The 12,905-nt window shown below is 41.7% G+C and overlaps 1 protein-coding gene across 5 annotated transcripts in view; it reads right to left on the reverse strand.

Annotated features, from left to right (window-relative positions):
• The window catches only part of Bbs9 (Bardet-Biedl syndrome 9), a 318,806-nt gene that overhangs the window by 200,434 nt on the left and 105,467 nt on the right, over window positions 1-12,905 (reverse strand). For all 5 annotated transcript variants that reach the window (XM_070014257.1, XM_070014260.1, XM_070014259.1 and 2 more), the window contains exon 10: window positions 407-585. In XM_070014257.1, coding sequence (XP_069870358.1) covers window positions 407-585 — 179 coding nt within the window. The remainder of the gene's footprint in view (window positions 1-406; window positions 586-12,905) is intronic.

The following is a 12,905-nucleotide window of genomic DNA, read 5'->3' on the forward strand; positions in this document are numbered from 1 at the left end:
ATCAAATAGTAACTCACAGAAGACACTGGGTTCTTTTTAAAGCAACTAACACTTTTACAGAGATATTTGAAGCTAATAAGTGACCACTAAGTTTTAATGTTCCTAAGACCTACCACCAGTACACAAAGAAGTACTGCTTCTTCCTTAGGGTTAAAACAAGGGAAAGCTAGACAGCACTGCTCCTGAAACGGCTAACAGAAAGAAAACTGCCTTCAGTAGGACTGAGTTGTGGAGCTGAAACAGCCAAGGGAATGTGCAGAGTCAGTACCTAATGAGCAGCTTTCTCTCACAGGAGTTCTTCAGTTAAGGGAGAAAATCAACTAACATATGCAAAACAATAACCATATAACATGATGCAAATTTTATAATGAATACTAAAATTGGATAATAGCAAGAAGCTAGATACCTTGTGATTTAAAATCTTTGATGATTTTCTGAAGTTCTTTCATCTCTACATCAAGCTCATCATAGTTGAGTTCTCGAGATTCAATTATTGGCGCTTGGAAGAGAGAAGGGTCTGTCCCCAGGTATGAGCACTGTAAATGACCCTCATCACTCAGGGTGACCACCACACCCTTTAAATCACTACAATAAGGAAGAAGAAAAATGAGATAGAATTAAAATTGCAGCTGAGTTGCCCCTGGAAATTTCAGTTTGACTCAATTCATCTTCAACACACAAATAGGAAAATGAGTCCAGCTCTACTTTTAACATTTCAAAGAGGAAGTGGCGCTGTAGCTCAAGTGGTAGAGCGCTTGCCTTGAGCTGAAGAGCTGAGGGACAGCGCCCAGGCCCAGAATTCAAGCCCCACGACCAACCAAAAAAAAAAAAAACATCAATTAACATTTCAAAGACTCAATTCAAAGGTTTCAGACATTGTATTTACGGATTCATTGCAAGAGGGGGCAAGAGGGTGCCCCTCTCCAGTACTGACTGACAGACTCACGCCAGCCATGAGCTGGGTGACAAATGGCAGAGAGATGACACCAGGCATCTGCCAGCTGAAGGGGAGAGATGAGGTGTAGGAGCAAGGCAAGGATGGTGCAGAGAGAGGACGGCAGAGCCTCTTTCCACAGATCTGCCTGCCATGACTTCCTCTTCACACACATACACACACACCCTCCTCTCTCTCACACCCCCACCCTTCTCTGTTCAGGTAACCCTCTGAGGTATTTCAATTGCCTCTTACCCTGCTTTCTAACTCTTTCTCCATCACTCTTCAACTCTGATTATCTTTCTCCTTCCCAGAACCATGTACTAGAAATATAACCTCCAATGCAATAGTGTTTAACTAACCCTGCTACTCTCTCAAAGGTCCCTCAAGGAGGCAGGATCTTTGAAAGGTAGTGGCATCACAAAGTCTCTGCCCCCATGAATGTATTAATGCTGATTATTTTCAAAGCTTAGAGAACAGAAAAAGAAAAAGAAAAAAGAGCCTTAGGCTCCAAGTTCAATTTTGTATTGTCTTATACATACAACACTAAATCTTCCATGGAATGATGATATACCAAGAAGATCCACACCAAAGTAGCCCTTGCATGACTCCTAACATCTAGACAACAAGGGAAATCGTTTTTTTTTTGGTGTTCTGTTCCAGTATACCATAAAGTGGTTAAGACAGCATGTTTGTACTCTTCCCTCAGCCTCCCTTATCTATGCTTTACTCTAGAAACTAGTCATAAAATATGAAATGTGAGTAGTTTTAACATGATATTTTAAAAATAAAAATTGCAAGTTTTTGGACCTATTATTGAAAAGTAGTTGAAAAGAATACTGCTTGCTTCCTTAATTTTCACAGAAATCTTCAACATTACAAGTAATTACAACTAATGAATTGCTTTGTCTTTGTTGTATTTTATAAGGGCCTTTGATTTTCAAAAACACACTATTTTTATACTTTTTGTGACTCCATAATTATTATAAGTTTAAAAACAAACAGGTTACAAAGCAACCATAATAAAACATTTCTCAAAAAAACAACACCTTTTTTTAATTTTAATTACAGATCACTGAATTCCAGTGATCTGTAATCAAAGCTACTTGGGAGGCTGAAACTGGGAGGATAACATTTCAAGGCCAAAAGTCTATAAGATTTCATCTCCAAAATAACTAGTAAAAAAGCAGAGCTGGTGATGTGGCTCAAGAGGCAAGAGTACCAAACAAGAAAAAACAAGCCCCTGAATTGAAACCTTGGTACCAGCAAAAGAAATAAATAAAAAATAAATATGTTCACTCTGTCCTTAACATTAACTGTTAACTAAATACAAGAGAAAAGTTGGAGGGGGGACCAAGATGGCGACGGGGCAGTAGGGAAACGCCACAGCTCTCTCCAACCAAAAAGAGAGTTCGAGCTCCAACGCTTAATCTCCCCAAGAGACCGACAACAACAAAAAGACGAACACTCAGAGAAAAACCAGAGGCGGAGAATAACAAAAAAGAAACAGAGGAAAAGAAGAATTTCAGAAGAAAAGCGAAGACCCCTCCCCCAACCTTTACTGGCCGCGCGGCAGTGCGCCAAGCCGCCGGCCAGCCGGCCCGGCGGGGGCTGCGGGAGCCCCAAGCGACACAGCAGAGACACAGGGGGCCGCTTTCAGATCACCAGGTACTGGTTTACAGAACAGCGGATCGCCAGGAACAGAGAAGCCTACCAGCCGGGAGTCTCCACGAGGATCCCACCCCCACCCCTCACTCTCCACCTGAGCAGAGAGGCTCCATCCCGCCAAAGCCGTTCGGCACCAGCAGCGCGCCCGCCCGATCGCGATCGCAACGACCCGGCACTCTCCACCCGAGCAGAGAGGTTCCATCCCGCCAAAACCGCCAGCAGCGCGCAAAGGGAACTGTCTGCAGACCACCCACCCGCCCGCCCGATCACGATCGCAACGACCCGGCGGGGCCACTCGGGCCCCAGAGGTACCGCGAAGAAGCTGTCTGAGCGGGGACACTCTTGACCCGACAGCTTCGACAGAGGCAGAGACAGAAAAGAATCACACAGAGCCACCACCGCCCAACCCAGCCCGGATTGCAACAACAACTGACGACCTACACCACACAGAAACAACCAGCTCCAGGGTGAGTACCCCACAGGGGAAGTGTATCCCTCAAGGGAGACCAGAGCTGGAGGGAATCCCCAGACCCTGACCTAGACTCCCTACCCCAACACCCGGACCACAGGACCCACTAAAACTGGGAACTGTTTGAGAGCTCCACCAGCCCGTGGAGCACACTCAGCTGGCCAGGCTAGAGCAAGAGCACCCCTGGAAGGGAGCTTAAATGCCCAAGCCAGGAACAGCGCCCCTGGGTCAAGACTACCAACAGTAGAAGAAATTTGAACTGTGTCCCCCAGGCTGTATAACCTAGGTGGTATACACATCAGCACAGGCCTAACGAGTGCGCTCCAGGCTGCATAACCTAGGTGGTATACACATCAGCACAGGCCTAACAAGCGCGCTCCAGGCTGGGGCCGGAACCAGGCCCGGGGATCCGGCGCCTGAACAACACAACCAACTCCTCCCAATTGAAGTAAAAAGCTGAGCATACGCCTCAACAGAGGGGAGAAAACCAGGAAACAACACTCCCCCGGGAAGCACGCCTGTGACAACAAAAGACCTGGAGGCCCAGGACAAGAGAAGCCCAAACCCCACCAAAACTCCACCCATATACCCTAGACTGGGAATTGGGCAACACAGGCTGCCAGCACCTGATAGTAAGCAGGAGCTCAGACTGTTAAGGCGGCTCAGCAATAGAGTGATAGTCTTGGATGTATGAGGCCCTGGATCTGATTCCTCAGCATCACAAAAGCAAAAAGGGTCAGAAGTGGTGCTGTGGCTCAAACGGTAGGGTGCCAGCCTTGAGCTGAAAAGCTGAGGGACAGCACCCAAACCTAGAGTTCAAGCCCACAACCAGCCCAAAACAAACAAACAAAAACACATCAGGAGCCCATAGCAGACTCCAGCATTTGGGAGAGTGCATCCAGAGCATCTGTTCTTCACAAGAGCACCCGTAGGAGCAAACACAAGCAGTCTAGGCTGCTCAACCCTTCCAAAGGCGGGAACTGCCAGCAATCTACAGCAGAGAGCTGAGAATCCTAAGTAAGACAGAATAGCAGCTGGAAATAGGCTCCCAACAGAACCCAGATCAGGCACAGACTCTCTCTACCAATACAGAATCAGCAACCAAGCAAAGACAGACACACCAAAACAAAATTGAAGAGCAGTCTCCTGAACCTCCATGCGAAAATCACAGAGAAAAATCACAAGGTTTACTACCACCCAGGACAGCAAGCTCACCTCAAAAGCCAGCAGCCACACAGGGGAGAGCCCCAGTGGGAGCAAAGCAGGAATGGAAGACAAAGGCTACTTCCAAGGGTTGCTGGAGGCAATGACTCAAGAAATAAAGCGAGAAATTGATCAGAAATTGAAAGAGCACAAGGATGATCTATCCAAAGAGATACAGGGTATCAAACAAGAGATGCATGCAAAAATAGAAGCTGCACAAACCTCAGTAAGAAGTGAGATAAACGCCAAATTAGAGGTAATGCATACCTCATTGAGAGGTGAGATCAGTACTCTGAGAACCAACATTGAATCCATAAAGGGATCCATTTCCTCCATGCAAACCACAATAGAAGCCACTGTCAACAGAGTGAATGAAATGGAAGGTCGAGTGTCAGATACAGAAGACAGAATACACCAACTGGACCAAAAAGTGACAGATATGGAAAAATTACTCAAATTAAACCAAAGGGATATTCAAGAGCAAGCAGATAATGCTAAAAAATTTAACCTTCGCATAATTGGAGTGGACGAAGGTGAGGAATTCCAGAGCAAGGGAATGCACCACCTATTTAACAATATAATCAATGAAAATTTTCCCCACCTCAAAAACGACCATCTTAACTACATCACAAAAGCTTATCGAACACCCAACAAGCAAGACCCCAGGAGAAACACTTCTAGACACATTATAGTAAAAATGATAGATCTGAATAATAAGGAAACAATCCTGCATGCAGCAAAAATGAAGAAGGAGCTATACTACAATGGGAAAAAAATAAGAATTACTGCAGATCTCTCCACACAAACAATGAATGCAAGAAAAGCCTGGGAAAGCACCATACGAGCCCTGAGAGCCAATAACTGCCAACCCAGACTGATCTACCCGGCAAAGCTAGCATTCACATTTGATGGAGAACTGAAAACTTTTAATAGCAAAGAAAAACTAAATGAATACATAAACATTAAGCCAGCATTACAAAGAATTCTAAGAGGGGGGACACAACCTGAAGAAAGCAGCCAGGAACTGGGGCCTGCCCCAAACAGGCGTTACTCAAAGTCTAACTGAGCAAGCACAGGAGGAAAGGAAAAAAGAAAAACTTAGGAAAACGGAATGGCAGGGACAACAATGCATCTCTCTATACTTTCTCTTAATATAAATGGGCTGAATTCACCAATTAAAAGAAAACGAACTGAGGACTGGATAAGAAAACAAGACCCATCCATCTGTTGCCTTCAGGAGACCCACCTCTCAGCCAAACATACAAACAAACTCAGAGTGAAGGGGTGGAAAAGGATCTACCAATCAAACGCCCCCAGTAAGAAAGCAGGTGTAGCTATCCTGATATCTGACAAAATAAACTTTTCATTAAAATCAGTACAGAAAGACAAGGACGGACACTACATATTAATAAAGGGAACAATCCAAGAGGAGGATATAACCATCATCAACTTATATGCCCCAAATATTGGTGCACCCAGATATGTCAAACAAATGCTCTCAAACTTACAGAATAAAATAGATCCCAATACGATAATACTAGGAGACTTTAACACACCACTCTCACCAAAGGACAGGTCTACCAACCAGAGGATTGGCAAAGAAGCTACCGAATTAAGAGAGGCCATACTGCAAGCGGAATTAACTGACATCTACCGAGTATTTCACCCTAAAACAACACAGTACACATTCTTCTCAGCAGCTCATGGAACTTTCTCCAAAATAGACCATATCATAGTTCATGCAAGGAACTTAAGCAAATACAAAGGGATCGACATAATCCCCTGTATCCTATCTGACCACAGTGGAATCAAGCTAGCTCTCAATAACAAAGCATACCGCAGAAATTTCTCCAATACATGGAAATTGAACAGCACACTCCTTAACAATGCCTGGATAACAGAAGAGATCAGAGAAGAAATAAAGCATTTCCTACAACTCAATGAAAATGAAAACACCTCACAAAGAAACTTGTGGGACACAGCAAAAGCAGTCCTGAGGGGCAAATTTATTGCCCTCAGTGCCCACATCAAGAGAATGGAGACAGACCAAGTAAATAATCTCATGTTGCAATTAAAACAGCTAGAAAAACAGGAAAAAATGGGACCTAAAGCTACTAGAAGAAGCCAGATAACCAAATTAAAAGCAGAGATTAACCAATTAGAAAATCAGAAAACCATAACCAAAATAAACCAAACAAAAAGCTGGTTCTTTGAAAAAATAAACAAAATTCATGGCCCATTGGCTAGATTAATTAAAAAAAGAAGAGAGGAAACCCATATTAATAGGATTAGGGATGCCACGGGAAACATCACCACACGTACCCAAGATATCCAAACAATTCTAACAGACTACTTTCAAAAGCTATACTCTCTAAAGGAAGAAAATCGGGCAGAAATGGATGCATTTTTAGAGAAATACAAGTTGCCCAAACTGAGCAAAGAAGAAGTTAACCAATTAAATAAGCCAATATCCTATAATGAGATACAGGAAGCTATCAAAAGTCTTCCAACAAAAAAAAGCCCAGGACCAGATGGATTCACAGCAGAATTCTATAAGACCTTCAAACAAGAACTAATACCCATACTCCTCAAGCTCTTCAGAGAAACAGAGAAGGAAGGAGCTATCCCAAACTCATTCTACGAAGCCAATATCACACTCATCCCCAAACCAGGCAAAGACCCAACCAAAAAGGAGAATTACAGGCCAATCTCCTTGATGAACACAGATGCAAAGATCCTTAACAAGATTCTAGCTAACAGAATCCAGAAACACATAAAAAAAATAATTCACTATGACCAGGTAGGCTTCATCCCAGAGACACAGGGATGGTTTAACATACGTAAGTCAATAAATGTAATCCAACATATCAACAGAGCCAAGGTCAAGAATCACATGATTATCGCTACAGATGCAGAAAAGGCCTTTGACAAAATTCAACATTCATTCATGCTAAAAGCTCTGGAGAAAATAGGAATAGAAGGAACATTTCTAAAAACAATAAAAGCCATTTATGACAGACCAATAGCCAATATTATACTTAATGGGGAAAAGCTACAACCAATTCTCCTAAAATCAGGAACAAGGCAAGGATGCCCACTGTCTCCACTCCTCTTCAATATAGTCCTAGAACCCTTAGCCAGGGCAATAAGGCAAGAAAAAGACATTAAAGGGATCCGCATAGGAAAAGAAGAAGTTAAACTATCCCTTTTTGCAGACGACATGATACTATACCTCCAAGATCCCAAAAACTCCATCCCCAAACTCTTAGAAATCATAAATCACTTTGGCAAAATAGCAGGATACAAAATAAACCCACAAAAATCAGTTGCCTTCCTATACACTGATAATGTACAGGAAGAGAGGGAAATAAAGGGAGCAACCCCATTCACAATAACCTCCCGAAAAATAAAATATTTAGGAATTAACCTAACCAAAGATGTAAAAGAACTATTTAATGAGAACTATAAAAAGTTAAAGAAAGAAATTGCAGAAGACACTAGGAAATGGAAAGACCTCCCATGCTCCTGGATAGGCCGACTTAATATAGTAAAGATGGTAATACTTCCAAAACTAATATACAAATTCAACGCAATTCCTATTAAAATCCCAATGACGTACATCTCTGAAATACAGAAAACAGTCCAAAAATTCATATGGAACAACAAAAGACCTAGAATAGCCAAAACAATTCTAGGGGATAAAGACAATATGGGAGGGCTATCCATGCCGAACTTCAAACTCTACTACAGAGCTATAATAACAAAGACAGCATGGTACTGGCACAAAAACAGACCCGAAGACCAATGGAACAGAATAGAAGACCCAGAAATAAATCCACAGGCCTACAGCCAGCTGATATTCGACAAAGGAGCCAAAGACATACAATGGAAGAAACACAGCCTCTTCAACCGCTGGTGCTGGGAAAACTGGGCAGCCACATGCAGAAAACTAAAAGTGGACCCCAGCCTATCACCATGCACCAACATCAACTCAAAATGGATTAAAGACCTTAACATTAAACCTGAATCTCTGAAACTACTGCAGGACAGAGTAGGAGAGACACTTGAACTAATAGGCACAGGAAGGAACTTCCTGAACAGAGTCCCAGGGTCACAACAAATTGGAGAGAGACTCGACAAATGGGACTACCTTAAAATAAAAAGCTTCTGCACAGATAAAGCTATCGCAACCAAGCTAGAAAGACAACCAACTAATTGGGAAAAAATATTTACCAGCAATATATCAGACAAGGGGTTAACATCCTGTATATACAGGGAACTCAAGAAACTAATCCCTCCCAAACCTAACAAACCAATTACTAAATGGGCAAGGGAACTAAAGAGGGACTTCTCAAATGAAGAAATAAAAATGGCAAAGAAACACATGAGGAAATGTTCATCATCCCTGGTGGTGAAGGAAATGCAAATAAAGACAACCCTGAGATACCACCTTACCCCAGTCAGAATGTCCCACATCCACAAATCAGCCAACGACAAATGCTGGAGGGGATGTGGAGAACGAGGAACGCTATTACACTGCTGGTGGGAATGTACACTCATACAACCACTTTGGAAAGCAGTCTGGAGGGTCCTTAGAAAGCTAAAGATTGACCTCCCTTACGACCCAGTCATACCACTTCTAGGCATCTACCCTGAACAACAGGAACCAATATACAAAGACACGTGCACCTCCATGTTTATTGCAGCACTGTTCACAATAGCTAGGATATGGAAACAACCTAGATGCCCCACCACAGATGAATGGATCCAAAAATTGTGGTATCTATACACAATGGAATATTATGCAGCCATTAGAAATGACAAAATAATGGCATTTGCAGGGAAATGGATGGAGCTAGAAGGAATCATGTTGAGCGAGGTAAGCCAAGAACGAAGAGACAAACAGTACATGGTCTCCCTGATAAGCGGATGATAAATCCAAAATGTTAGGTGATATGACAAAACTAACAGGACTTAAGAAACAAAGAACTCCCACTCATCTGGTTGAACCACTACTAAATATCCCCATGCTGCTGATCACGTGTATGGTATATAACATATGAACACCGTTATATATTACAGACTGTGATAGACAATTTGCTCCAGGAAAGTTAGAATGAACGTGTGACTTTAAATGAGCATCATTATTCCACAATACTGTGAATTTCCGGAAATTAAGTAATCACTTAATCACAATCAAAAAAAAAAAAAAAAAGAACCTTGGGGAAGGGAGGGAGGGAGGGGATGGTAGGGAGAAAACAATGGAGGGGGTAACAATGTTCAAGAGGAAGTGTACTCATTACCCCACTCATGTAACTGTAACCCTCTGTATAGAATCTTTACAATAAAAAAATTAAAAAAAAAAATAAATAAAAGAGCTTCATGGAGATCAGGAGACAGAAGTAACTATGAGCTCATTGGTGGTACTCTTCATCTTTTTCTGTGATGCAGTATGATGGGGATGGAAAATTTTGTTTCACCAGCCTGGACTGAACTACTGCTGGTTCACCATCCTGAACAGAGGAAACCTGAAAAGAGAGGATCTTTCCAGACTTAACTGTGGAGCTAAAGGACAGGAATGTCAGCACAAACTGTTCACTCTCCAAATGGCACCAGACTTAATGCTACTACTAATTCTTGGAGGAATTAGCTCTCATAATTTGGCTTGAAATGTACATATTCTTGATCTATTTTTTTCTGTTTCCATTACGAATGGCCTGGCCAACCATTGCAACATAAATCAGAGTTTGGTGTCAGCATCTACCCAAAGATAGCTAATATTGAAAGTGACTGCATGTAGGTGAGAAATATTGGAATTCAGAAGAGCAGAGTGACAGAGAGCATGGGCACCAGTGCCATTGGCAGGGCTCAGATCTCAGTTAGAGCCTGTTCTCTGGACTGTCACTTGAACATGTTTATTGGGCCCCCTGGATATAATCATGAAGATGAAGCTTTGGGATATAATGACTGGTTCATTATCAACATCCAGTAACATTTCAGTTTTAAATATCTGGGAGCATACTCTATATATATTTGCTTATGGCTCCCCTCTACTGGGGAGGTTGGTGGCTGCAAGACAGGAAGGATAGCTCTGTATTTCATTATTTACCTGTATGTGACTGGATAATATTTGGTATCCTCTCCCCTATCAAGTCATCCCTGTGGGTGGTCTGAGTAAGGGTATTTTACAGTTGAGGACACTGACATTTAGAGAAAGCAAATGACATGGCTGTGACAACAGTGACAAATAATAGCTTTGGGACAGGAGTTCTTTCCTTTTGGGCTGAGCTAAATGAAAACTTGAGATCTTTGCTTCATACTCTGGGACAATGAACCAAGAGCTTCTGATTTTTTTCCAACAGTTTGACCAAGACTTCTGTGTGTTGACAGCTGATACCTTAGAATAAGCAGGTGAGCCCAGAGAAAAGAATCACGTGGGGAAACAAAGGAGGAGGCTACAATGCTTGATAAGAAATGTACTCATTATCTTGCCCATGTAATTGTAACCCCTCTGTACAGTATTTTCACAATAAAAAAAATCACATCTACCAAAAAAAAAAAAAAAAAAGAGAAAAGTTGTCAGAGAAAAGAAAAGGAAAAAGAACTGCTGCTATTCAGCTGAAGAAAAGAAAAAGAGACAAATGATGGAAGAACCTAGATTTGCTCAGAATAAATTAAAAAATGCTCAAACTCGCCAACTGTGGTCACCTTGTAAACATAAAAGCTCATAGCATATATCGGCACTGAGCAGGCCCTTCCATGAAGTGGCTGCCTTACAGAAAGCATTCCTGAACACCTCCCAACCCAGGCATAGTCAGTGCCATAGCAACCTGGGATGGGGCTAGGGGAAATGAGAACCGAATTCATGTCACTGACATGACAGCTAATGAACTGGACCCTCAGGCTCAGAGGACTTGTGTCAGAAGTCCTCTCTCCTGAGTACTCTTTATCTCTAAGATGAGATGTGACCTGGTAATCCCACAAAGCCCTAAAGCTGTGCCAGTCCCCAGAGTGAAATTTGTTCCCTAAATAAAGTGTGCAAGGCAATCCCTGGTGCCTATGGGTCACATTTCTTGCATTTCTTTGTAGGCAATTGAAGCCACCTAGTGGCCAAGGAAATGTGAACAGACATCTGTAAGGAGCCAAGACAGGATACTACTGTCTCTTCCCCTCTGCCAGCCACACCCCAGTCTAGGCATCAGAGCCACTGCATGTAATTTAAATCAAATAACAGAAATTTAGATTGTAGAAGAGCTCATTTAATATTATACTTTAATTTCTCAGTACCACTAAAACAAGCTTAAAATCTACAGCATAAATCAGTGGAATTTTTATATAAAACATCTAACTCAAGCCTACAAATGTCTAAATAAACGGGTACACATCACTTCCGAATTCCAAGAAGAAGTAACATTAACATTATTTTTGGCCACTGAAATCTATCAGATAATTGAAGATACCAGAATAATGGATGTGGGGAAAAACCAAAGTCAGAGATGTTATATTCTTTGGACACATAATTATTTTGTGATTTTTAGCAATGGAATATGAAATTTAACAACAAAGCTCAAGAATCTGAGAGTAACTCTTCCATCAGTCAGTAAACAGATCATTGCCTTAACAATATATTGAAACAGAATTCCAGATGGATTTGAAAAGTTAAGTTTAAAAATATGAAACTACAAAAATATTTATCTTCCTTTGGGATGGGAAGAAATTTTGCTGGAAGAAAGTAACAGAGGATACTACAAAATACAGAATCTCTAAACGAGACCACATAAAAATTTTAAGCTTGTTATTTGCTTAAGAAAACAACAGTAAGAAGAACAAAAGACAAACTCGGAAATCACTGGCAACCAACTTAAGATCATTTTAAATTGAAGCATATGATTGCTTATATCCAAGTATTTCTGACTTACTACAAGTTTATGCAATGAATATAACTCTCCTAAAAGAGAACTCTCCTAAAACTCAATGAAAATAGGATAATATCCTAATAGAAAAGGGTCAAATGATATATACAGATAGGTCCCACAAAATACTATGTAGATGAGCTGAGAATGTGGCTAGAGTGCTTGCCTAGCATGCATGAAGCCCCAGGTTCAATTCCTCAGTGCCACATAAACAGAAAAAGCCAGAAGTGGCTCTGTGGCTCCAGTGGTAGAGTGTTAGCCTTGAGCAAAAGAAACTCAGGGACAGTGTCTAGCCCCTGCATTAAAAAAAAAAAAAAAAAAAAAAAAAAAAAACTATAGTCAAAGGCCAGGCATGGTGGAGCATGCCTACAAACAGCTCTACCACTAGAAGTGGAAGTAAGATGTGATCCAAAATGCAAAATTCTACTAGAAAAATAAAGCAAGAAGTGTTGGGTGGGTGACTCACGTGTTAGAGCACTTGCCTAGCAAGCATAAGGCCCAGAGTTCAAACATCAATACTGCCAAAAATAAAAATAACATAGTCAATGAATAAGCCAGAAAAAGTGAAAATCAAAGAAATGTATTTCACACAACTTTTTTTTTTTTTTTTTTTTTTTTTTGTCGGTTGTGGGGCTTAAACTCTGGGCTTGGGCTCTATCCCTGAGCTCTTCAGCTCAAGGCAAGCGCTCTACCGCTTGAGCTACAGCGCCACTTCCGG

The sequence above is a fragment of the Dipodomys merriami genome, unplaced genomic scaffold (genome assembly GCF_024711535.1).
Source record: "Dipodomys merriami isolate MVZ:Mamm:240054 unplaced genomic scaffold, mDipMer1.0.p SCAF_94, whole genome shotgun sequence".
NCBI classification, from domain to species: domain Eukaryota; kingdom Metazoa; phylum Chordata; class Mammalia; order Rodentia; family Heteromyidae; genus Dipodomys; species Dipodomys merriami.